Source organism: Ptychodera flava, chromosome 8 (genome assembly GCF_041260155.1).
Source record: "Ptychodera flava strain L36383 chromosome 8, AS_Pfla_20210202, whole genome shotgun sequence".
NCBI classification, from domain to species: domain Eukaryota; kingdom Metazoa; phylum Hemichordata; class Enteropneusta; family Ptychoderidae; genus Ptychodera; species Ptychodera flava.
The window spans coordinates 38,899,433-38,927,302 of NC_091935.1; the positions used below are offsets into that span (position 1 = coordinate 38,899,433).

The window sequence follows — 27,870 nt, forward strand, 5'->3', positions numbered from 1 at the left end:
GTTCCTACAAGTAGGTACTAATGGGCCACACACTAAGATGAATGACAACAGAGATTATTTCGGTTTTGAAAATATAAATTATCCCCACTTGTCAAGTGATATTCCGTCTGCACTTGCTTATGGTGTGTATGTGTCTCAACTTCTCAGATATTGTAGAGCTTGTGATTCCAGCGCTGATTTTCAAATGAGACACAGCTTATTGGTATCAAAACTAGTGAGACAGGGATACACACCAAAAAGACCAGTGGGGACCACCAGGAAGTTCTATGATCGATGTGACGACATTGTGGCCAAGTATGACACCTCGGTCGACACTCAATGATTAGCGACAGCATTCCCGGCTTTGACTTATTACAGTGATCCGTATACTATATCAATTCATACAATATTTAGACGATTTTCGGACCAATCCTGACGGGTGTAGCATGCTAGCAGAGTACGCTTACCCATTCCGCACACCTGGTACCACCATTAACTATCAGTGGTTCAGGATGGTCTTAAATTTGTAAATTTCAAATGTCCCATGAACCTGGTAATGTATTACCTCAAATGAAAATGATTATTGGGCCAGTTTAACCTCATATTTTGCATTCATCGACAACATTCCAAATATGACATCACAGGTGATATCTTTCTCGCCACATATACAAACTAGTATTAAAAAAGATCGTTTATCAAGGATAAAGACTGCTTCTGATGTGTAATGCTGCTTCTTGTGCCTTCAATATTTCAATTACTCAATGTTTATCATTTTTCTTTCTCGTTTGTGTATCCTGCTAGTGTTAGTAAGTGCTTCCTCTAGAAATGATGTGTAAGTAATTCAAATAATCCAGAGAGGAAAATTTAAATAGTTTGATTATTGTAACGAGGAAACATTGACATTTGTTCTATCTTTTTCTCATTTATTCATTCGGTGCATAAGGAGGAACTATCTGCCCTACTTTCAATTCAGAATTAGCGTTTAGTGTAGTTGAATAGTTGAATACTATAACGAAATCCCTCAAATATTATTCTTTAAACATGCGCGAAAACTATCAAGACGACGCTATTTCTGTACTCCTGCATTCGTGATTCATAATACTTTAATATTGCTGAGTGCAGACGTAGCTTTGAAACTTAGAAACTATTGCAAGAAATCATTGCATGCTATTAACAGTCGACATTATATTCCTTCGTTTTTCCCTATTCTAGCGACGAAACGAGGTAAGTCACATGACAACTATTTCTTAATCTAAATTGGGTGATTAGAATCGTTGGGGGCGATGGAAATGCCAATTTCTGCGCGCTGCACTTTACTAGTCCATAGGTGAACAGATTAATTAGAGTCCGTGAATAAAATGTACAGCTAAGACGTAAACACTGCACTGATGCATACTACGTTCACAGTTATTACAGCGAAATTTCCTGCTTGAGCTCTGACTCTAACTTTCAATCAATTAATGTAACAACTTCTTTGAGAGAAACAACAAGTAGCATTAACGTCATGACGTATGCACTACATTGCTTGCATAAAACGTTAGAAGATTTTCGTTTTAAAACTGCCGAATGTCATATATATATATATATATATATATATATATATATATATATATATATATATATATATATATATATAATATTATATAGTAATTAGTATCTTTGTCATGTTTTCTTTACCAAACTGTTTTGCCACTGAATACCTACAATTTTACAACCTCATAATGAGTTTATTCAGGATAGCTTTTTAGTTTCATATACAAGGCGTCTGTAAAAACTAATGGAACATGCGACAACATGTATGTGTGTGTGTGCTTGTGTGAGAGAGAGGGGGGGGGGAGAAGATATGCATCATACTCAATAAACAAAAGATCTTCGGAAACAGAATAAAAACTGTATAACGCTTGCACGCCGGAAAATTAACGAATGTTCCTGTTCAGCTGCGTGCTATTTTTGACTTGACAGCCCACGGATACGAAAATCCTGTCGTGTGCTACCATAATACGTGCTTTGAATTCATGAGGAGGCTTGTTAGCTGGCAAGCAGCCAATATTGCTTGTGTTAACGTGTCGGCAAGTTTGGTAGCTTTGGAAACTGCAGAGGAAATGGACGTTGTCAAGTCTTACATCATAAATAACGAATTGTATGGTAAGTCACACAGCTCAGTGATAATCACTATTTCATTAACCACTAACCAAGATAACCTTCACGCCGATTACGTTATATCCCCGTCCGATTCCTCGATCAATATTTCTTTTATGTCCATAATAAGTTGCAAATGAACAAATAATACTGTAATCTATTTTCCTAGCCTTTCACATTTATTTGGTCTTATTCAGCTAGTACTCAAGACTAGACATGCAGGTAAATAATTAGATCGGAATGGAATCATTTGTCTTGGTGCGGGTAGAGACCATTCACGCCAACCCGTTCAAACTGCACTCTAGATCTGTCAAAAGTTAATTTAACATCCCATCATGCATATTAAGCACCGGTACAGTTTCCGCGACACCTGACTTCATTCCATATACTGGAGAGTAATATGATGAAATTAGATTGATGTCCGATGCTTGGTTGTGAAAGTGCGCTCAACTGAACTATCATTGTTAATTGAGTATGTGGTATTCAAGTGATAAAGGCTTAATTGTCCTGTCATATAGGTGTATTAACATTACCAGTGTAATACCACATGAAGGGTTTTATTAATTTTGACTAGGATCTACCGACGAGAAGACCACCGGATTTTGGACGGGTGGCAACGATATCGCAAAAGAGGGGCTTTGGGTATGGACCGGATCCGACACAATCATAACCAGTTGGGACGAGGCATCGTCAACCGAACAGGACAAACAGCGCACGCAAGACTGTCTGGAGCTGAACACTCAATATCTTGAAGATTACGACTTCCGGTGGCAAGCAAGTCGTTGTGGCGATGAAAAATATTTTATTTGTGAATTCTCCATACAACAGTTGATACAAGGTGAGATTATAGCCCTGGTATTTCCCATGTACTAAATATATGCATGGAAGTATTTATTGCCTAAATTCACTTGTAGAAAGAAAGAAGTTTGCAAGTTCATATCAGAAAGTTACAATAAAATTGAAATGACTACACACAGCTCTGTTAGAATTACAAGCATTTGGATAAATTTAGTTAAATGGAGTGAAACATTTTAGTAAGCTGCACGAATTTTACCTGTGACTTAGATAGAGAATTTGAGATTCTCTGTAGTGTGTAAAACGATAAACTATTGCATATAGACCTATTCTACTTCACCTGTAACAGTCATTTGACGGACACACTCAGTCTGACAACTTATCCAGAGAGAAGTAGAATTGAGAGAATCCGGGGTTGAAAGAGACCCATTTGATAAGGCCAATTTCAAGATATGAGTTGTGTTTCTCTACCGCTTCTCTTTAGGAAGGACCTATGAATGCCTTTGTGGACCCGGATATAGCGGCTATAACTGTGAAATCAAACAACCAGGTATGTACTTTTCACTTCTCTGGGTCGATTGAGTTTTGTCAAAGGAATGTTTGATTCTGTTTGCTTTCAGTGGAGTGGATAATATTTCATGCACTATCCATTCTATTGTGAAGTTACAGATGTTACATGGCATGGCTCAAAGTAAACTCGGTGGAAATTATTCACGGAAGTAGGTCAGTTGGCAGGAAAACGTGTCTGCACATCTATTGATTTACTTGAAATCAGGCTCGATAAATATTTGAAATTATTGCACCTAATTTTATTTGCTGTTGTGTAATAAGTCTCCAAACTGTCCCGATGTCTCAATATCACTTTCATAAATTACATCCTCTCATGCAGGAATGGAGTAAATCTGAATTTCACAAAAAGGGAAGTTTGAGGAAATACTAAAAACTGGCGCTGTTAGTAGCGCTGCTCCTAATTTGAAAACCTAACAAGTCAACACAGACAATAGCAACATGTTTCGATATATTTTCCATAAAACAGGATGGAAAGATTGGTCACACAAATAAAAGTTCATATCAACGTTTCTAACTGTGTTCTAACTGTGTATGTTTATAGGGCGGGTAATACATATTTGACAAAAGTGTGGGTGAATTGATTTGTGGATATCACCTGAAAAAATTATACATTTTTACGTTACAGATACTGAACAATATATGACACGTGCCTGTGATAACGACGTAATGACACTTCGGAAACCTAACAAGTCAACACAGACAATAGCAACATGTTTCGATATATTTTCCATAAAACAGGATGGAAAGATTGGTCACACAAATAAAAGTTCATATCAACGTTTCTAACTGTGTTCTAACTGTGTATGTTTATAGGGCGGGTAATACATATTTGACAAAAGTGTGGGTGAATTGATTTGTGGATATCACCTGAAAAAATTATACATTTTTACGTTACAGATACTGAACAATATATGACACGTGCCTGTGATAACGACGTAATGACACTTCGCTGTCCATCATCTGATGCAACAAGCAACAGTGACACTAGTACTATCCACGTATTGGCTGCCCAGTATGGCCGGTGGCTACACGACGTGTCAGTTTGTCCGTCGGCTACTACTAACACGGATCGATCCGACTGCAGCTTTGACAGCAGTCGAGCAAAACATGCCGTGTCTGTCTACTGTGAAGGGCGACAAGAGTGTTCATTTGGCGTTTCGCGTCCAACTATGGGTTTCATGTCCGATATCTGTCCTCAGACTACAAAGTACGCCGAAGTTGTACATGAATGTCGTGGTAAGGACTCAATGTCATGTATCCCTTAAATGAACCAGAGGTTCAATATCGTATAATGAGGTAGAAGAGTACTTTTTTCCACAGTCTAGTTTACAATGAAAGGAATAATAGATAGATGCATCAACCAACAAGGACGGATATCGTTTCATCGAATTTAACGTTCGGTCGAGATTTTACTTCCAATCTAAAGCTGCAGCATCTCCCTGGCTTGAAACCTTACCATTCAATATTTTCACCCATATCCGCCGCTGCACATCACTTTTCTTCAATTAGATACATTGGACGGGTTTATTATCACTAACTAAATTCAATCCTGCTCTAACAAACAACGAGATGTCAAATATCGGGCCATCTGTCACAGAATAATCACTTCAAATGGGTATATCGGTATTGTCCCAGATTCGTGGCAGCTGTCGGGAATCCCTTTAATCGCACAACTAATTTTCCTACGAGCATCTCATCAAGTTAATCTTTGTCGTGTGCACCAAAGAAGAATTCGTAAGCTTTACTGGGATTGGTAAGCTCTCGAAATCGATGGCATTTCAAGTAAAACTGGGAATTTATACTCAGTGTCAGCTGCCTCTGTCAATGTATTTCAAACCTTATATTAGTATTGCCTTCTCACCTCAACACACCATGGCATTTCTTGGTAGAGAAAGTCCAGGAGCACCTCATCATGTGATCGTCTATCACTCTTGTCTTTTTGTGAACTAACAAATCGACAAAATCGACGTATAATTATCGTTACGATCTGTGCCACACTTTATCAAAGTTTATGGTTTAATTATTGAACATGATAAAATGCCATGCGACCAATTTCATGATTTTGATAATAATCTTGTCTGAATACCTTTTTGTAGAGGACGAATGATATGAGCTTATAATTAGGTCGACGAATTATTTCTATAGCTACAGTAATGAATGCTTAAGATATTTATAACAGCTTGATATCAAATAGAAACTGCGGACTTTTGTTTACATCTAAAGTAGCTTCTTGTTAGTTTGATCTTTTCATATCTCCCTGTGGGACACGTATTCGTTGTAAAGTCCACTATGGAGAGATAGCTAGGAAAATTTCATCATCTAGTTTTTACTACACTTGAAAGGGCAAGGACATTACGAGCTTATTCGTATAGAAGTAGCAGACGTATTTGAAGCGAAAAGTAAACAGACTAATACAGTTTACAACAGCTGTCGAGGTGGAAATACATGTTATCAACACATTTTTTAAAAGCAATGTTTCTCATCAAAGATGACTGGGAAACCCGCTCATACTATATTTTCAGAAAGCAGAGAATCTAAAGTCTAGTATGGTAGCAACAGTTTACTCGAAGAATAAAAGAGACATATATTGGGGTAGAAAACCTCAATTTTCGTATTATGATAAAAATTAATTTAAGTCAAAAACTTGCAACTTTCTGAAATTTAACATTTTATTTGAAACAAGTATACATGTAGAAAAATAACTATTTTATTTTGCATTATGTATCCTCATTCTAAAATGGCAGGGGTTTGAAAGGCTAACACTCGAAATGCCTCTTATTGACAATGTAAGAACTTTATTGCCAAACAAAATAGGCGTTTTATTATAGTCGTTATAGAAAATAATGTGAAAATTTCCGAAAATTTGACCGAGCCTAGGTTGAGTTAAGTTCTTTGGAAATCTTGAATTTGGATGAACATAGAAGCCAGAATATCGGGTGATTTGCATTAATTTGCATAAATTTACACGTCTTTCTCACCCAACTTACGACTGCTTGACAAGCTAAAACGTGAACCCAGCCAATATTTTAATCTCTGCAAACAATTTTGAGCAAAATACGCTGTGTTACGTGCAGCACAACCTTAAGCATAGGAACCATGCACGATGATGGGATCTTGACACTTTTGCCGTCGCGTGTCTTGTAACGACGTGAGGTCACCTCCTACATCTTCGTCGAGCTATGCATGCCCTCTTGATATCGCATCGCTTAAAGGGATACAGTCGTCGGAACTGCACCTATGCGAGTTTCTTGTTTTCACACAATGTATTTCGTATACAATATCTAGATGCACCTCATTATTATAGCTCCAATATTTAAATTACACGATGTAGATTATGACAGACATGTTTTGACAAGCACCATCGTTCATTGCAATGGATACAGTGTTTACATCGGTCGTATGGGCCCCATACGACCTTTGAGCGCAATTCCGACCACTGTATCCCTTTTAAAACACTTCATCGAGACTTCCATTATCCAGAGTCATAATTAACAATTTTCAGTTATGACAAGGATCGGGCTGGAAGATCACGTGTAGGCACTTTACGCTTCTGGACTAACTGTAACAATGAACTTATTATTGTTACTGCATATCAGAATTACTATAAAAAATTCCTGTTTTCTTATTTTTATACCTGTAGTTTAACTGTCACATGCAAAAAGGCAATGAAATAAAACTTAACGTCGCCTCATAATTTTCCTAAGAGGCCTAGCATGAAACCAAAACCTTGAATTTTCTGCCTTTCGTGTAAAACCATATTTACGAGGTATGATTAGTCTCACTCAGTACAACAACTGCAATTTTTGTAGCTTATTTTGCTTCTTTTCACCTAGAGTTAAATACTGTACCTACCATTGAATGTGAGAGAGATGGCGGCCAGGAAATCAGTTGTTCATCAAACGTGAACAATCCTTGGATCTTCATTGAATATGCAAATTACGGAAGAATGAACGAAAGCATCTGCACAAGTGTGCAAGGTACCCCTGCGCCGGAATGTCGTTCAATGACGTCATTAGCTGTAGTTTCCGACTTGTAAGTATGCCGTGTATTGACTCTCTCATTAGATTTGACATTAGACCCTCATACATGTTGTTGATATGTGGTCGTGGATATAACAACAGGGAGGCTATGTTTTCAAGTAAATGAGTCGACCAATAGTTAATGAAAGAGTTGGAGTTAAGCACATTCAGGAATAATGGGTTAATTAACCAAAACTATTACATTCACTCCTCTCTACCGGGCTTAACCCCCAAAACCCAAGGGAATAGTATACTTATCGCATGTATTACACAAGGAGATAACCGCTGAAAAAAGAAAAAAGTGTAATTATTATTGGACTTATGCTGTTGCCATTTCAGTAATAAGGACGATCAACGATAGTTATAACGCTGGCCCCACTATCCACCTACAAGCCTCATTCCTACTCTTTACATATATGGCTGATACATATCACTCCTTTACTCTAGCCTTGGCCAACATGTCGTCTGCCTTTTCCCTAGAACATCATTTACTGCACATTATCTACATTTTACTGGCCGTCTCCATCTCCAGTTCCAGACTCACATTCAATTCTACAAAGCTGGTCTTACGTGTAATTAAACAGAATAACAGCGCAATACATTATTCATCAAGCTCATCTAACAGAAGATTAGATTCGCGGTTTGTGTAATTAGTAGCTGTAATAAACAGAATCCATCGATGTAATAAAAGTACCAGGATATGTCCATAGCCTGTCTTTAAACGTCATAAGTAATGCCCCATAAAAATGAAAAATACTCAAGAAGTATCCTCCCGGACGTTAATAACGTTTTATTGCTTAAGCGATTCCCAAATGCGGATATTCAGCTAATTTTAAAGTCAATTAGTAAAACTTTTATACTGCAATATAATTTATGTAGCTGGCATTTAGAGCATCAGGCATCAGCTGTGCCACTATATCTTGTATCACTATAAGACCCATTCTCATATTACCCCATGCAGATTTGTATATTTTATATATATATATATATATATATATATATATATATATGTATATATATATTCACAAGAAACAAAAATGTTCAATGCAAAAGCAAAGCGTTATGAACATAGATTACCTAAAGTACAAAGTGATATCAGTAATTAGTTTCATGCATACTGCAATTGTGAGACAGAAACTAGTTCTTATATTGTACATTTACACTTATTTGCTTTTCCTAGGTGCAATGGCAAACAACGGTGTCGCTTATCTGCTGACAACTCGTACTTTGGAGATCCCTGCACTGGAGCGTATAAGTATCTTGAGGTCAGATATAGATGTGTCAGCCAAGGTAGTTATAGAGTTTCACAAATTGTCTTCTTTTGGTTTTCTTCCTTTGGCCGATTAGTTTCCTCACAATTTTCGCTCTGCTACGTGACTTATATGAATCATACGGTGCAATTAAGATATATTCAGATGCTACAGGGTAGACAAACATCTTATCGAATGCAGTACGTGACTGTACTGCGGTAATGGAAAGTGCATGCCGGCTTACACGATGAGTGTCATCATGGTCAGAAATATGGTGATTGTTGCTTATCAATCTACATATATTCAAATTAACAGGTTTGGGCATTGAAAGAGATTCTAAGTATTTCTTATCGTGTCATCGACAGAAACATCGGTTTTTCAACGCCAGTCGTATTGAAGATCATTTTAAAATTCTCGAATTCCCAATATTCGGTGCTTGTAGAATCGCAATCATCTGTTCCGACGCGATCTTTTTCGTTCAATGCCATCATCGTAAACATAGATTTAGACTCTGTACGAGTGATGTGTTCCCAGAATACTTCAAACAAAAGTTATGGGTTAAATATTTGACTTGAAGGGGTAACTTTATATTCTGTTCAGAAAGGGATCAGATCGATCTTAAAACAACCAACACATGATTTGTGACACATAGTATTGATATGCAGCTGTAGAAATACTTCAAGTTCGACTGAATCTTTAGTCATATTTTCTTGTTGTGAAGCAAGCGGCGCCATGAATGAAAGAAACGCATGCTCATATTGAATTGAGTTTCATCATATCCACCTATTGACAATCTTCATATCAACAATGATAATATCATTTTAACGATGAATATCCAACTTATTAATTTATAATTATAATGACCTACTTTTATTCACCTTCCCTCCAATGCCTGGACACTTATTGTTTTGTCTTTTCTATAGATGCCACACGTAGCACGAAATTGAAATATTAATTTTTTTTTCAGTTCCAACACGTAGCTGGTACCCAGCACCAGTTGGAATACCTGAGATCCGAGCGCCTGTTTATTGTGAAGCAATTAGCAGAGATGGTGTTGATTGGCCGAAGACTAAAACTGGACACACGGCGGCTGCACTATGTCCCGATGGCAAAGAAGGCATGTAAATGATCTTACTTTAAGAAAGATGCAAAATGTCACTGAACACGTTACTCTTAAAATATGAGATTCTGTTCAGGAGGGCCGCTATAAAACGATCTATAAACTCTCAAAGGTATACACTACGATATCCCTACATGTTCGTGTCACGGTGAATTACTCTGAAGGCACCGACAATGTCTATGATTATAAGGTCCTTGGTAGGTAGCAGTAATTTCAATGTCTACTATCGAATACGTAGATACGCCCCCTAGAAATGTGATAACCTTTCTTAACATTGTAGGGATTTTACTTGTTAACTTCAGCAATTCTTTGTCGGTTGTTTTTGGACAATCACACTGAATCTACTCGTTTATCCGCATTATCTACAGTCTACTTATCATCATGCGAAAATTTGTTCATTCAGTGATGTCACAAGTTGAGCCCATGTCCGAGTCTTTATCACTTGAACAACTAAATCATTGGTAGTTAACTTTCCAACATCCTCGAGTAAAAGAAAGTCCTCAGACTTTGCCTCCTGTACTCACTATAGAGTCGAATTCATACTCAATCACTACTTTTAGAAACACCGGCATGATAAAGGTTCTATCGTCAACAAACTTACTTATCGTAAACAAACTTACCTATTCACACTGGCTGCTGTTCCCGCTCGAACATTGGTAACATTGCTGATTACTCACATATGAAAGTCTCAATACAAATGACTCCAATACCTTATCTACAGAAAATGGTGTTTCTACCGATGTTTTTGCGGAAGGGGCTAGATTTGGCACATCTGTCGTGATATAGTTACGGACCAACTTGTGCATTGTTTTGCCTCAATTAAACTTAATTTTTCGTTTTGCAGCCAGGGTCTACTTGCTGCAACACCGAGAACTTTTACATGGCCGAGTTCACATGTACAAAAGGTGTAAAATTATACTTTGCTTTTGTCACTGCCTTTTGACCATGTCGTCGACTTTTGACTAAGAACAGTTCTCTGAATCCTAGCTGCAAATCGGTCAAACTACGCTAACTTGAATCAATAGCAACACAGCACGGGTTCAATAGGAACATATTACTAACCACACTATTTTTGCACAATGGTGATGATATTACATCACATGCAATAGTTAGGAGCAGTGAGAACTGACAGAATTAGCACTGACGATAGAAACAGCAAGATACAGAAATCACACGTCTGCATAACTTTTACACCGTCTCGCTGTTAATAGTGACGGCATACCAGCAAACCCATTTTTGGTCAGTCCCCAAGCTGATAATCAGCAAGTTCTGTTCTTAGCGCTCACCACCTAATACTCATGCGTCAACACAATACATGTCCATGCAAACATTACTATCCATTATCTTAATTACAGACTTTACTATGGTACGTTACTCTTCAAAGTCACTACACTCAAACAGAAAAGAAATTTGAAGTGTACAAAATAAACCAGATTCTGAAAAAAATGTTTCCACGAGTTGGAGCTTGCGTGTATGGTTTCCATAGTGCGTGTTTAATGATAGCGTGTTTCAGTTTATGAACTTTAAACATATTTATATATATTGTAATTAAACGCACTAACAAAAGTCTGGTTTTGAATCTTTTGTTGTTCAACTCCAAAATGTTTTTTGTGCTCATTCATGCTTGACGCTCTGTTAATAGGCAATTTTATGGACGTGACCATCGTCTGTGCTACTTGATAGTTTCGATTATTTTTGCAAATAAAAATCATGAGATATCGCCTCGTAAAAGTACTGCCAATTATGCCATTGGTCTATTTCCGTGTCATCCTCCTTCATGCGCGAAAGATGTTACTATGACAACGTACCTAACGGAGTAGAACTGGCTTATCCACGATGAATGTTCATGTAGAATTTTGCTTTCAGGTATTGTCTACTGGGATTGCTTGGTTGATGGAGTTCAATGGGACCCTGTGGGACCGGATTATTCACGCTGTGTTTCTGCATGGTTAAACAGAGCCAATGACATGGTAAGACATAGATTGACTCTAAATTGGAATAATGAGGTATATTTTAGTCTTGAAATGTGTTTGTGTCAGGCGCTTAATCATAATTAACAAAGTAGCATACACCGACAGTATGACTTTAAAACCAATGTTGCCATCTGACTTTTTTCGCTAATGCTTGCATTAATTTTCCGTTTCAATTCTGCTTTTTCAAGACGGTATCAAAAACATTGTTACTGCTGCTTAGTTAATCTTCTAAACGTCGTATCAAAACTGGTGTTACCCAAAACTGTTGTCGACCAAGGGATGCTTCACTGCGTTTTATCACTTTGAGGAAGAAAATTGATTATTCATATTTTGCTCACAAAGTATTCAACTTTACGTTGTATTGGTACTCAGTATACGTACGATTTTCTTTCTCCTGCCGCAGATCGACGACAATGTCCCGGCACCGGAAATAGCCGCTGGAGTTGAAATGAAGACAGATACAGAAGAAAGTTTGAGTAGCCGAGACATCACAGAAACTGTTGATATCGTAGACAGTCTGATCAATCTTCACATATCACAGCTAGCTGGAATGGATGAAAGCGAAAAAGAAACCAGCACTAAAAGTTTTACCGAGGTCAGTGAACTTTTCATCTTTTATAGATATTGTAGTTTATTTCGTTCTAAAATTCAAAAATGAAATAAAAAAACAGCCGGGCTCTTCTCTCCTGTTTGGAAACGTTCAAGTCAATTACGTTCCCTCTATCACGTGGACGTGAGTCATCTATGCGAATCATTATAGTAATGACATAATGGTTCACTTAGTATGTTATGACCTGCAGTGACGCTAGCCTGTACTACGTACACGATTCCATGCTATGTCCAGGTGAGCGAGTAACTTACAACAATGCAACCAAAGACTACATGTACACACGTCCGTTGATAATCTCAGTGTGTATAATCTGTGCAGAAACCCGAGAGTTATTACACTGATTTATAAGGGTATTATCGGCTCTTATTTCTTGTTTATAGGAAATCGTCGGTGTTGGAAGTAACTTATTAAAAGAAACTAATATTGAAGAATGGTCAAAGATACCGGGGGTCAGTCATTATTTTCGAAATATAACTTAATAATCAAACCTTTCCATATCCGTCTTTATAATATGAAACGGCCTCTAACTCCAATCAGTGACCTGTGACCGTAATAGTAATCTTTTATACTTCCAGCGAAGCCTCAAATAATTTCCTGACAAAACAGCGCTATGTAAAATAAACATTTACCTTTGATATTTGGGCTATTTTTCGTTTATGGCAGAAATAATCTTATAGTAAATAATAATTGTGAATAATTATTATTGAATATTGTAATCGTTTTAGATAGCAAGTACTGTTATCTCGGATATATCTGTTCATAAACTTTCAAATCGATAAAAAATGGCTGGAAAGAATTTTGATATACCAAAGTTACATGTAACATTTGTTTTGAACTATGCATCAGGGTGAAGCCATGTCAGCAACGTCACTAACTCACAGTGTAGACTCCAGTGCTCTACTCCTGGCAGAACACCTGAAGGACGATGAAAGTGTTAAGATAACCGAATCAAATATTGGTGAGTATTAGCACAGTTGATAAAATTAATATATATATATATATATATATATATATATATATATATATATATATATATATATATATATATATATATGATATAAATATATTATATTAATTACATAAATTATTTCCGTGTGTCAGTTTCCGAGCAAGTGTGAAAATACTTGTACATATTATGCTTATAAAGACGTGATGTACAATGTCTATACAGAGCCTCGTTTTGAAATGATCAGCAAAACAGTCTGAAATTCATTTTCCATCGATACAAATGCACAGTACACATACACAAGATGTATTGGCATACTGGGTACAGAATATTCCAACGTTATAGGATGTAAAACAGGAAACTGGATTTGATACAGAGTGAAAGAATACCGAAAAAAGATAATCAAAATTTTGGTTTTATAGTGACTGGCAATATAGTAGTAGGGCCAATTTTTAGATTTTTGATGATAAAGAGGGTGGAATTAGAAACATTGTTTAGGGTATTTAGGGATATAAAACAAATTAAGCTTTCGAATGCAAATCCTGCAACCCCCCCCCCCCCCACCTCACCAATCCGGTATTTATGAATTTAGATCTTATATCTGATCACAGCACCTCCACATACATTGATCGATTCAAATGTATTATTACTGCACTGCCATCAACGTCTATAATCTTTCGCAGGTATCTAAAAACAGAGCACCAACACAATATGATCTCATGAACCAAACAACTCTTCACGCACATACTGGGATCTGACTGTCAACTAGCTCACGTTTACTGGCAGCAAAACGCACCATTCATGCAAATATTTTATGACACCAATGTCTAACATGCAATTTGTGGTCTGATATTCTGATGCCTTTACAGTACTTGAAGCACTGCTGTTAAAGTCAGGGGATATGAGTGATGGACCCATCAGTTTTGAATTTGTTGGCGACAGTTCTACTGAAACAGGAGAGGTTGAGGGCGCCATCACCATACCGAGGTCTGTGCTTGGTTCAGGATCCAATGAATCTGGTAAGCAAAAGAAAATAGTTAGCAGATGGCATTTTTCGTTTGTTAATTCTTCAATGATGGAGTTAAACGTTTTATCATGCAGCCATAAAGTGTTCTTTTATTCCTGTCAACGATATAAAAAACGTATAATGCCAACCATCAGACTCGTGTCTGTATTCATTAAGTGATTACGTTCACAGAATGTATATATGCAACTTTATACTAGTCATGCATATCAATAACGTCACGGGATAAAAAGTATTCATCGAAAACTGATTTTCCCTGCCATCGATTGCTACTGTCTTCATTTGTATTCTTTGGTTGAAACCAACAAACCAACAAAAGGATACTTTCCTGTATGTCATGTGATTAATACACTCGTAATCAGGGGTCTTATTTTATCCGTCACAGAGTCAACTAGGATCGTCTTCGTGGCATATAAAAATTTAGGAGACCTTTTGAACGCCGAAGACAACATCACCAATTCTGAGAGACCGTTGAACTCACCGTCAACTAAAGTCAATTCCATGGTAATCGCTGCTACCGTCAATGACATGTCACATAAAGTATTCGATGAAAATATTGTTTTTGTCCTCAAGCATTTACAGGTTAGTTTCTCCAGATAAAAACTATCTACTGTTGATTGACCAATCAGAGTGCTCAATTTAGGGTGTTTACTCGTAAAGCCTTGGTCACCAAATTCCAGAAACGAATGACAGCGCCGTAGTAAAGTACTGTCCAATCAAAAGTGAACATATCATATTCTGTAGACATCTGGTACGTTTTTTCCCTAATATTCAAATTTGGTAACAAAGCAGAAACCAGCTGCAACACAAAATCTGCGGTGGTACAAACATAAACTAATGTGCCCTAGGGCATTTATAGGATGTTCCATTACTTTGGAAGGCTATTTCACAAATAAAGGTTTTAATTCATATCCTAAACATGTTATATTGACAAAGGGGACGGTTGACGTAAACACATTGAAAACGAAAATATATCAGTTAGGGGCGATAGTTTTTAAGTCGGATAAAACCCTCGTACTCAGGCTCTTCTAGTATATAAAGTCCAACCCTACGAGAAAATGTCTCGGCCTGCGGCCTCGACATTTTATCGTTGGGTTGGATTTATATACCAGAAGAGCCCTCGTACTCGGGCTTTATCCTATACTAATAAACCCTGTCACTGTATATTTAGGTATCAATGTACAATCAGAATGATACATCTATGTATCAATGTACTCTACTAATCAGAATGATACATCTCTTTATAAATGTACTCTGGCAACTAGAATGACGCACCTTTGTATCTGTGTGCTCTGCCTATCACAATGACACACCCGGGGTCAAGGAGTAATAATGCTGTATGGACTAAAATCATTTCAAAAACTTAAACATTCTTGTCTCTAAATTATTCACATGTATGCGAATGATACACTACTTTTTAGAGAATCATCCCATTCCTGGAGAATTTTGTAGACATCTTGTATCTGTGTCATCTTCATTTTAAAACTTGATGAAGGATGATTTCATCTTTCGCTTGTTTCAGATAAATAACACTAAAGACGCAAGGTGTGCTTTCTGGAATTACACACAGAGGTATGTATATGTCTATCCCTGAACACAACATTGTTCTTAAAGGTACTGAATCGATCCCAGGGATCGAGTTTGTTCTAGTCTGTAAGGGGATTATGAAGTTGTCATAGCAATTTGTTTTCCATTGAAATTGTAATCCAGCAAGTAAATTTCCAGGCAAGACAATCTGACGCCTGAACCATGCCTTTAATTGTACCTGTGATAAACCTATCATATTCGATGATATCATTGCTCGCCTGTTCGTCACTGTCCAATTTCATCTGCATGTATGTTTGCCCGGTTTATATCTCCAGTTTTGATTTAAGCACAGTCCCTAATGATTCAACTTACGTACATCTTGCGCCATGGTGTAATCTAAGCCAACTATAGTATATATGTATGATAGTCTTCTGCTAAAACGATCTACTTCAAGCATCTCCTCGTAGTCTGCCCGTCATGAGTTTACGAATGTTTTCAGTGTTTGTCTTTTACATGGCTCGGTGGCTTCGCAGGTAAAACACGAGGGAGAGTTATAGTTTCTAGCTTACTTTTCTTCAAATGGGTATTTATATATTTTTGTTTGTGGTACATAGAACATTCGTGGAAGTCGTTCATTAATTCTCTTCAAAAATAGTCAAATAACATACGAAAAACATATTACATCGCAAACCAGAAGTAAGGAGATACACGATTCTCCAGTTCTCAGTAATTTCATTTGTGTTTGAAACCATTTACCAGCAAATTCACATTACCTTTTTTACTATCGATAAGTCAGTACAAGCACGGAAAACATTTTCTCCACGTGAGTGCTACAACAAAATTATTACTATGGTTATGCCTTGTACACAGCACAATGGTAGGTGAATGGTCGACAGCAGGATGCCACGTTATCACCAGCAATACAACACACACAATGTGTGCATGCAATCACCTCACCAACTTTGCAGTCTTGATGGATGTCCATGGAACAACGGTAAGAGAACAAATTTTGTTCGATTTCATACATTTGTTCTGGCAATTAGACGATCATATTACACCTTGGATTGATACCTACAGCAGTAAATTACAAATCACTTTTTATCTTCCCTATGAGAAGTCGTATTATCTTCAATTACTCATATACATATACATAGTAAAAAATTGTACAATATATATATATATATATATATATATATATATATATATATATATATATATATATATATATATGTATATATAACATTTTACATCTGTCAATTCTACAATATCAGCTTTCAGATACCCATAATACAGCATTGACCATTATTACCTATATAGGCTGCATCATATCAATAATCTGCCTTTCAATCTGCGTCGTAGTCTTCTCTGCTTTCAGGTAAGACAAACAAACGCGGCCCAATGATACCGCTGAAAACTGATTAAGTCAGAGACAGTCATAGGGGATGGAATGGAGAACGAGATCTATATCGTCTGGTGCAGTAAAAGATGGTGTATTCTTTTATAATAATATTCCAGTAAATATCAAGTGTTTGACCTTTGATGGGTTTCATGTTAAGCTACTAAGTCTTATCGGATACTTATGAGAGGGATCCTGTCACTCTGATTTGCCATTATCGATACTTTTTTACTTTCTGTATAAATATCAAACCTATTTGAGAGATTCAAAGACATTGGTAAATATTACATACATTTGTGTAAAGATGTGTGCTTTATTTTGCACTATAATCTTCATAAGATCATTTATCATTCCTTTTATCCTGCTGGATCAGTTGTATTTTCAATCTTTTTCTCTAGATCACTGTGGTGTGTGCGTAACACTATCCATAGAAACCTCTGCATCTGTTTACTTGTTGCCGAGCTTCTTTTCGTTGTTGGTATCGGCAGAACAGAAAACGAGGTCAGTTATCGTTTATTTAAAAGAAGAGAAGTTGATACATCAGTAACAGGTCAAGATTATATTCCAAAATAATGTAAAAACCAAAGCTGCTTTCGACTATAGTCTGTAAAATTTGAAAAATATAATGAATTATCATCATTGCAAGAAGACAATGAGATGAGAACGCTACATCTAATTTGAGACTAATAACAGGCCAAATATCCCTCTAAATCCCCGACAAAGTAAATCTTCTTAAAGCACATTGCATTCCCCCATCCTGAACAAACTTCACTCTGTTTTTCATACTTTATTTGACGTTATTGAATTCCACATAATCTTCTTTGAAACCTTCTACCATTATTACTTTATTAATTTACCAGTATTGCCATATCGTACTTGCAGATTGTGTGTTCTGTCATGGCTGGGTTCATGCACTATTTCTTCTTGGCTTCATTTTCATGGATGTGCTTGGAGGGAATTCAGCTGTACATCATGCTGGTGCGCGTATTCGCGCAAGAGAAATCACGCATTTACCTGTACTACCTTGCCGGGTATGGTAAGTTACTCGTTACTGTGTGTAGAAGTAAAGACAACTAATTCACATTATTACCTAACCAACGAATACTCTGTGATAGAATTAAGGTAGTGTGTACCTAAAAATGAAAGACTTAAACTTTTGCTCAAACTTTCCTCAAGGAATTTTTCAACCATTCTCTTTCAAAATCAAGAATAAAAATCGGGGTTCACCATGCAAATTTTGGTACGAGAGAAACAACTAACCAAAGATTTACCGATATTTGAAATTCAAAATGGCTGCCATTCCTGTGTTAACGCTATATAGAAAAATGAAATTTTCGAATTTCGAAAAACTAAGGCAGTAAAAAGTTTTCTTTTACCAAGAGCTTTAAAATGGTCCCCCATGAGTGATAAATCAGAAAGGAATTGCAAAGTTTGATTGTCCAAATATCTGCCCCGAGGCGCGCTCTACCTTAATTATATGATGGAGGTCCGTCATGTTGATATTAAACCTAGAAAATGACTGTATCCAAAAGCGAAAGAAGTAGTCCAAGATAAAGAAATGAATTTGGCATGTATTTTGTACCTCATCATCTTTACATCAGCTTTGTGCCTGAAATAAATATAATCTATGTTATGTTTCAGGTTTACCTGCGATAATTGTCGGTATATCTGTTGGAGTGCGATATGAAGGATATGGCAATGATTTTTTGTAAGTATTGGATTGGTTGGTAGAAAATGCTAAAGAAGTTTAAGTCTGATCGTGTTACACACACCCTTAATTTTTCCTAACAGTTTTCCAGTTGAAAGGAGAAATTGATTTGAGAGTTGGGGCAGATAACTTTGAGGTTAGCCCAGAGAAGTTAGATTTGTTTCTGACCATCGGGCGCATCACTTTGAACGCTGCGAATCGTGTATTTTCCTTTAGGAGTACGTTTCTGAAATAGTTATAATATTTTACATTCACAAAGCTCAGTACCCCGACTAAAGGGGTCACAAAGCAGTTAGACTAATAGACTTTATATAAACCTGCCTTCTTCTTATAAAAATAAAAGCGAACGAGGACGAGAGAATGTTTGAGAGTGTGTATAAATTAATTGTTGTGATAAACGTATACCTAAGTGGCCAGTAAAATAAAAGTACATCGCATCACCACATCCCGTTTGTTAGATGTCAGGGACCAGATACAAATAATCCTTTTTCATCTTAGCATTACGAGGAAGTTGTCATACTTTTAAGTACGGAGGCTGCAGAATACCAAAACGAGCAATACATATTGTGTTTGATGGTCGTCTGCCGAATAATCTTACCTTTCACCATAGTGAACGAAATCATACTTGCAGAGTGAATCTTTGTACTCTAATCTTTGAGTTAAATTATTTAAGTTTTGTGGGGTTTGTTAAGCTTTAAATTTTCTGAAAATGAAGTGACGTCTTCTTTCAAATCCTCCCTGGAAGACTCTTAAAATAAAAGTCTATGAAATCATATGTGATAACTCAATTCTTCAAGTTTGCACTGGAGGTCATTTTCAGCCAGGAATTCTCTGAGTTTGTCAACAACGGGTTTTCATGTAACCACACATACCAAAATCAATTTCATGTGTACTCCTTTACCATCTTCGAAAGACAGAGATACAGAATATCACATGTTTGACCATAACAATTATCATCAATTTCTACACAAAGTTACTGTGTTTTTCAGTCCTGCGCCAGGATTCGAGTATCTCAGCTTACAAGTGCAAGTCGTGAGTGGAAAGACCAATGCATCAAGGATGCGAGTGTTTTCATCGTGTACCGGGCAGAAACTTTTGATGACGATAATGATAATACACATTGTACCATTTGTTTTCAGGTGTTGGCTGGAGACAACGGCTGGATTAATCTGGAGTTTTGTCGGACCTGTCACTGCAATTGCCGCTGTATGTATACAATTATGCAGATTTCCATTGTTCATATAGCAAGTCACAAAAATGGTTGCCTTGTTCAAGCCCATCAAGTTGCCAATAGCTTTTGATTTGTTGTATAAGTCTTCTGCACTTGTCCTCTGTGCAACAACCTCCAAATATACTTGCAACAAAGTTGCAAAAGTAACGTTTTTTACTCATCCGCATCATTATAATTTGTTATATTTCGTAAATTTTTGTTTTGCAATATTAGGCAATGCTAAGAAATGAAATTTTGACCTTTTATTTCTGAATATATTAACATTTGTGTTTTCTTTATTCTTACATGAAAACAGATCAACTTGGTATTTCTATGTATGGCATTACGCGTTGCGTATTCACATCGTACTTTAGCGATGAAGCGAGACGGAGATGCAGTAACGAAAGCCAGGTATATCAATGTTATGCCTTCAAAGACATTTACGGCAGTGTTGTATTTGCCTTTCAAAGTAGCCAGCGTTCTTTTACATGCTATCACCATAGTTCACTCTACATTTGGTATCAGATCTTCTGTAAATAACTAAATGCATTATTATTTCATATCTACAGAATCTGGGTGAAAGGAGCCGTGATATTGGTTTGTATACTTGGAGTCACGTGGGTGATAGGTCTTCTCTTTGTCGGTGAGGATTCTGTGATCATGGCGTACATCTTTACCGTTCTCAACGCTTTCCAGGCAAGTAAAGAAAACAGCATCTCAAAACAATGATAGTATATCAGACTCAGGATATTTCAAAAACTCACGGAAGATAATCGTGCTAGCAACAATATTGTGAGTCACACTTCTACAATATTTTTTCACGGTTTGTATGCTTGGTTTGGTTTCAGGGTATGTTCATATTCATATTTCACTGCTTCATGAACGAACGAGTACAGAAGGAGATCGGGAGAAGAATTCGTCGGTCGCACCGTGTGCCCAGCTTCATTCGTAGCAAATACTTGGAGCACTTTCCTCAGTCTACCGCTCCGCAAGCCAGTACTACAACGCCTCCACAACAGGTATACAATGAAAAAACAGTAACTATAACCTTTGATTTTCATTTAATTTTGATTCCTTACCAAATGTACTTTCTTGTTCTCCCTAAAGTACGTTGAAATAAACTTACAAAATATTTGCCTTAGCGAACAAAATCCATTGTTGTTGCTTTCAAACTAAATCTAGTCCAGCGCAAATTCCGATGTCGACAAAAACATTGCATAAGCTTATAATAGCCATACAGCTGACATATTATAGCCATACGGCTGCGTTGACAAATTCAATACAAAGTATATATCTCGGCATGTACATAATTTTGGAGTAAAACAAAAACCTTACGATTAATGCGTTAAAAGTTACATTTACGAAGCTTTAATGAAGTTGAGAAATGGGGTTTTTAATTTGAAGATTTAAATTGACACTTTTATCCTGTCATTCGGAGTAGCTTTAAATGAATAAATATCAAGTGAAGGGATGTACCCCCACCAAACCTCCCGGCCCATATGCATAATGGCGGAAACAAACTCGCCTCGTACAGTATGGAGCGCAAAGTTTACTTTAGTCCATTATGGGCCGGGAGGGGGTACATTATTTGTATTATTTGATAGTTTTGGCAATACCAATTAATTTTTAGATGTAGAGAACATCTGGGGCCACAATACCGGATAATCGGATACATTATTAATAACAATCTGGGGAATAATGTCACAATATTTACTGGCATTGATGAAAAAGCTATAATATAATTTCCAAATATTGTGAAGCAAGCTCAGGGTATTACTGTAGAATTTTAGTGTCCAACAAACTGACAGTTTTCTTTGGTTTTGATCTGTTGAAGGTTAATGACCAACACGTTGATGCGAATAACAGCGGTGTCACTACGATATCGGAGAGCTTACAGCTTTCAGAACATAAAGAAGACAAAGGTGAGAGAATGAGTATATTATACACTGGCATTCGTTCCGCAATCATGCATATAAAATATTTGAGTTTGCTACCTGACTTGTTCTTACAGCTTACACTGGCTTTAGGTAAGAGGTAATGCTTTAAGGCTTGATGCCGTAATCGTCTGTTGATAATTAAATTTTAGGAAGTGAAGATTTACTCAGCGCGGATCCCAGACTCTCATCGTTTAGATTCACACAAGAATTATACGTTTGAGTCACCTTGTTGAATAACTGAAAAACCGAAAACAACATACTCAAGCAATCTGAAGAATGCATGAACTCTACGTAAGCCGAGGGTTACTTAATATAAGTACGCTCTGTGACGTAAGACAGTAAGGTCATATCATTATAAGTGAACAAAGTGCTTTCGCACACTTGTCACAGAATGTTGTTTGGTATTTAGAACGTATTAATACAGAGCCTTTCCAAAGACATTGCGCTAGTTGTAAATTTGCATTTCATGGTTGCCGCAGTCATTGTTGTATTTCGTGCTACCATCATAATTCATAATGTTTTTCAAACGTCTGTGAACGCCACACTTCTACATAACATTACACTAGGTTCTTTATGGTTTTTCTAATTAACCAGGTTTGAGAAATAAAGCCTTCTTCTCATGAGTGAATCCCGCGTCGAATCTTCATCACTGGAAGTCAAAAGTTATGTATAGCCGTGCAAGACTTTTCTCCGACTGGCTGTTACTCGGCAAAAATGTGAAACACCGTTGGATACCTGGTAACTGTGTCAAGAAAATCTATGTGTATTATTCTCTTCTCTGGTATCTATTGAATATCATACGTTACTATAGCTCAGTTACGTAATCCGAAGATCGTGGACATTGACTGTAATTTTTCCACGATGTTCTATTAACGATACAGCTGCACTGAATAGATTACGTTTATCGATTACAAACTCAACTTTAGAAATATTTTATTCAGCGTTCAACTTGTATCATTATTTGCTAGATGCAAATATCTAATGTGTGTATGAACTTTTAAAGTACAACAGCCTAGTTTTCATTCTTTTCAAGAGAATAAAGAGTGTTCAATGACAAATCAAATACACAAGCAATATGTTATCATATGACCCCAAGGGGGAAACTTAAATATAATCTCCCTTGCGACAATAATTCAAATGAAAAGGGGGAATTTTACAAGAAGAATTAATCTTTTCGCCATTAACAAATATCTCTCTTTTTGTCAGGATTTCAGTGCATTCATTGTCTCTCCAGTACTATTGCAGGGTAATGGGCTGGGGATAGTTTCAAATTGTGACTTCACAGCTGCTGTAAACTTCTCCTAATATATTGTGAAAGGGACAAAGTCGTTAGATTTTTCAAATTATTTCGATTATGTTTGTTTCATATGAGAAATTATTTATGTTGTTCTGCTTACTGAAATATATCAAACTATCGATCATCAGAATTCTATCACACATTGTGTATACACATAACATGTATAGCCTAAATATGTTGATGATTTAATATTTGGCATATACCATAAATTATGTAAGGAAGCATTTATTATTATAATCTACAACCAGGGAAGGAAATGGGATCTAATGACTTACAATGCAGTATGTTGCAGACAACAAACAACATGAGCAGTTGGTCACATTAGACAAAAAAAGATACAATAATGTAATGTAGTGTCTTTGCCATTTCAGGCCTAGACACTTACCAAATATATGTGTGACCTTTACATAGAGACATCTGCTTGAAATTTAGCAGAAGGAGAATTTCTCAATTTGGAGTTAAGCCATAATGGCTTTGTTAGTGTATTGTAACTTGTGCTGTCGTAGACGCTGAACCCCGCACGTCAACATATCAGTACTGCAGATACATCTACATGCCTTCATTAACACATTTTCTGTCTGTTTTAGAATAAAAAAGAGAGAGAAATTTCGTAGATATTGCAGCTGTAGCTCAAATGCAGAAAAAAAATTAATATTTTCACGTGCGTGTCTTTAAATAAGCTTAAGGATAAAACTAGAACATCACAATTTTCATAAGAGTCATATAATTGTATATATCTAATCCGAGGAATTAATCAAACTAGAGAATGATGTGATAATTATTTTAAATGCTTTAAATGTGTAGTAGTAAATTTATTCCAAGAAATGTTTTTTTTTTTTCTAAGAAATGAATATTCATGACAATTTCAATCTTGGATGTTTGGCAGCGATTACTTCGGGAGATTTTTTGAGGAAAACCCGTCAAGGAACAAGGTCGATCCTTTTCAATGTTTTGGATAATTGTATCTTTATGTTGCTTAAGCAAGACATTTGTTATTGAAAACAACGAAGTTTCTCCGTCCTGCTGAAGTAAAATGGTAAAACGTCGGTTTTGTATTCAGATATAAATGACAGACGCTTGCGCAACAAGGGAGAAAAGAGATGCAGAACGGCAGTTCAAAGCAATCACTGAAGACATATCGCATCAATTCAAATCCTAGATAATGATTATTCACTTCATTAACGAATTAGCTCCGAATTGCCTCGGTATGACTTACATTAAAAAAACATCATGAATGAACCATTTGTCCCAATCAGTTTTATTGACTAATAAAATCAATGACATCAGACATAATAAAGTGCATTTTATCAAAATAGCGCTCTATATGCTTTGAAATTCGTATTCGCATTATAGTGACGAGACTGCAGTATCCGGTTTTAAATTGTACATACATGTAAATTGTAATATCAAAAAAATTACTAAATTCTTCCTCTTTTAAGGAGAAAGCTACGCAAATTGCATCGAAAATCGATTATGTTAAATTTATTGAAACATTACAAAATATGTTAAAAAAATTATGGTACTTAAGTCCTGTAAATGGTATTTTTCAAAACTCAATAAAATACACGAACATATCCGTTCTCATCACTGGCTTCTATTGACAACAGCTTCCGCCTGGGAAGTTGTTCAACGCTTAGAAATATTCTATCGTCAGTACAGAATCTTGTATTGACTATATCACCGATGGAAACTTGAAGAGCAATATTGTATCATTATATGTGTAAAATTGGAATTCATGAAAAAACCTGACATATGATGGTCGATCCACACGTTGACAATTTTTTTAAATATATCATTAAATATCCAATAAAAGTCAACATCAAAATGATGCTCGGCTCCATTGTAAAACCCTAACCGTTCATAGCTGTAAATTAATGTTATTTCCAGCATTTTATTCTTAATGAAAATGTATTTTCGTGTTCTACTCCCCATAATCATGTTTGAATTTATAGAGTTGAATTTGTCAGTATTGCCTATATAGTATGAGAGTAATATCCATTAGGTTGGAGTTCGGAATTTTAGAAATGATTTCTCAACAACTATATTACATTTTGTCATGTCAAACGTGGTCGGTATATGAAAGGGACAGGCTATTTATCAGCCGTATTTAAAGTACATCAATCAACTTGATTACAATTTCCATGGAAAACAGAAGCTAACACTATGTAAATACTCAATGCTAGAGCAAAGGATTACGGACTTCCCCTTTAAGTTCGGTCGGATACATAACATTTGACTTGTGACATGTTCATTAGTATGCCACTGTGCGAATACTTTCACACCAATCAAAACCTTTGTCAGGGTCTACTTCTATCAGCTGTCTTACCCTATGAGATGATCCCTATAAAATAAATACCGACCACTGTTATGTTTATGTATTTACCTAAGAGCACAGACAGGACGAAATCTTCCGGTAGTTTTGCTCATGTACACAATACATTGTCTATAATGCTTGGTACGACATCATGTTTTGGGGAGAAGCGGAAGAACACGATTTGATTTCAGAACAAAATTATTGTAAATATTATCAAAATTCACAGTATAGTCCTTTTAATTTTGAAATCGTGCGGGGGGCATGGCATCCCTTGGTTAAACCAAGGGCCTACTTGATCCGTTAAGCATGATAGTACAAAAACTTTCCTCAAACGACATCGCAAGCGTGTCAGAGAGTAATGCTTCAGATTTAGGTATCATATCCGATGAAAATAAGTTTACGAAACGCATGTGTAAAGAAAAGTTTTGAAATGATTGCTTACGAATAATTACGTGACCTTTGCCACTACTACCTACGCTATTTACATATCCACCATCCCTTTCCTTTTCCCTACTATTATTTTTGTATATAATTTGATTAAAAAAAATACATTTAAAAATGAGACGAGATATTTCAAAGGCACACTTCACGGTCTGCAAAGTCCTATTTACAAAACTATACATATAAATTTGCCTTGGTGATGGAATGTACTGACACGGAATATTTTGACATTCGATATGTCATTGTTTGCGTCGGGAAAACTAAAATTACATCACCGACTTGTTGACATCACACTTTACAAATAACTCTCTACAAAAATCTACTCTTCCCTAAATGTCAAAGTAAAATGCTGAAAATCGGCAGTGACAAAAGTGTCTGAAAGACAACATTCAAGTAATATACAGAGACTCAAAAAGTCTCTTAAATTGCCTTTGTTCATGTGTATTGGCAATGCACTAAAATAGATAGAAGTTTCGAATTTCAAAAATTATAATTCAATCGACTTCTTCAATAAATCTTTGTGATTGTGTTTAGCATTTTTGCAATATGCATAATGATCCAAAATAAACACGTGAATGTTTTAAGGACCAAGAAAAATATGTGAGGTACATTAAAATGAATTAATCTTTTGAAAAAAACTGCCCTCAAGCAATCCTCAAATTATTCTCATTCGTAGTCAAGCATAAAATGTGGAGTAATATTGCAGATTTCGGATGCGAGGCAAATTTCCTGTTATGCTCCGATATTTCAAATACAAAACGGCGGTTATTCTCCGCGATAATGCCCACGGAAAAATATTGAAATATTCACACAAGTATAGGAAGACTAAAACTAAATTCATTAGCTAGTTTAAAAGTGTCTACTCTTCTAGGTAGAATGATCGCAACATTTGGTCAGGAGATTAAAAATATCTATCGTTTCGTCGCAATTTGCGTTAAACATGGATTGAATGACTGGTGACGTATTTTGCGAGCTTCCATGAAAATAGCGTATTGTATCATACTGTCAACTCGACACTGTAGTTTATCACGAATCCGAAATAACTTCATCCAATTAAAGCCCCATTAGCCATATCTTTTTCGCATTTTTCCTGATAATATGGTTTGAAATCAAGTGCAACTTATGTAACAATGCTTACTGAAACTTTTCCAATTCGAGTTGCAACTGAAATATGTCCGCGCGTAAATTTATTCGACCAAATACAGCACAAATGGGAAAATTGGAGCACGGACATTTTCAAAGACAATATGGCTTGATAACAGGAATCCAAAACATCTCTCTAAAGATTGGACTATATCTTAGTAAGTAAATGCAAAAAAGATACTGCTAATTAGACTTTGATCACGTGACCAACATTAGCACTCGGCTGAGCCTGGAGCACAAGCTTCGCCAGATAGCAGGCGATCTCTCTCGGCTGGTTCGTTGGCCGTTGCTTTACTAGCATGTTCTGCCTCCTCTGTTGAGTTGATATCGACGTACTTGAACTTATCGTCTACACTCATATTGACATAAGGCTGAAAGAGTAGAAAAGGCAGCGATAAAAAGTGTACCCGCCAAAATTAAATATACTACAACTGTTTCATGTATTTTTGTTGTTAGAAAACAAACATGTCAG

General features: G+C 36.3%; 2 protein-coding genes across 14 annotated transcripts in view; one reads left to right on the forward strand and one right to left on the reverse strand.

The window, feature by feature from the left end:
- Nucleotides 1-1,933: 1,933 nt before the first annotated feature.
- LOC139139282 (adhesion G protein-coupled receptor L4-like) lies at nt 1,934-25,074 on the forward strand. The gene is made up of 25 exons (XM_070708141.1): nt 1,934-2,124; nt 2,693-2,956; nt 3,398-3,463; nt 4,381-4,719; nt 7,317-7,515; nt 8,683-8,792; nt 9,720-9,869; nt 11,739-11,842; nt 12,249-12,440; nt 12,836-12,904; nt 13,302-13,413; nt 14,271-14,420; nt 14,811-15,007; nt 15,948-15,997; nt 16,823-16,946; nt 17,224-17,327; nt 17,747-17,849; nt 18,231-18,384; nt 18,990-19,056; nt 20,196-20,262; nt 20,583-20,677; nt 20,836-20,962; nt 21,115-21,285; nt 22,101-22,188; nt 22,798-25,074. Exons 1-25 carry the CDS (start codon nt 1,995-1,997, stop codon nt 22,824-22,826), a joined length of 3,261 nt encoding a protein of 1,086 aa, XP_070564242.1. The 5' UTR covers nt 1,934-1,994; the 3' UTR covers nt 22,827-25,074.
- Nucleotides 24,743-27,870, reverse strand: part of LOC139139280 (tyrosine-protein kinase receptor Tie-1-like) — a 49,558-nt gene continuing 46,430 nt past the window's right edge. For all 13 annotated transcript variants that reach the window (XM_070708134.1, XM_070708131.1, XM_070708133.1 and 10 more), the window contains one exon: nt 24,743-27,769. In XM_070708134.1, the coding sequence (XP_070564235.1) occupies nt 27,611-27,769 (159 nt within the window). In that variant the 3' untranslated portion in view covers nt 24,743-27,610. The remainder of the gene's footprint in view (nt 27,770-27,870) is intronic.

Coding starts and splice junctions, on each gene's coding strand:
- LOC139139282 (XM_070708141.1), top strand. CDS start 1,995: ATGAGGAGGCTTGTTAGCTGGCAAGCAGCCAATATTGCTTGTGTTAAC. Junction 4,720..7,316: donor AGTTGTACATGAATGTCGTG/GTAAGGACTCAA, acceptor CTTTTCACCTAG/AGTTAAATACTGTACCTACC. Junction 9,870..11,738: donor ATGTCCCGATGGCAAAGAAG/GCATGTAAATGA, acceptor TTTTGCTTTCAG/GTATTGTCTACTGGGATTGC.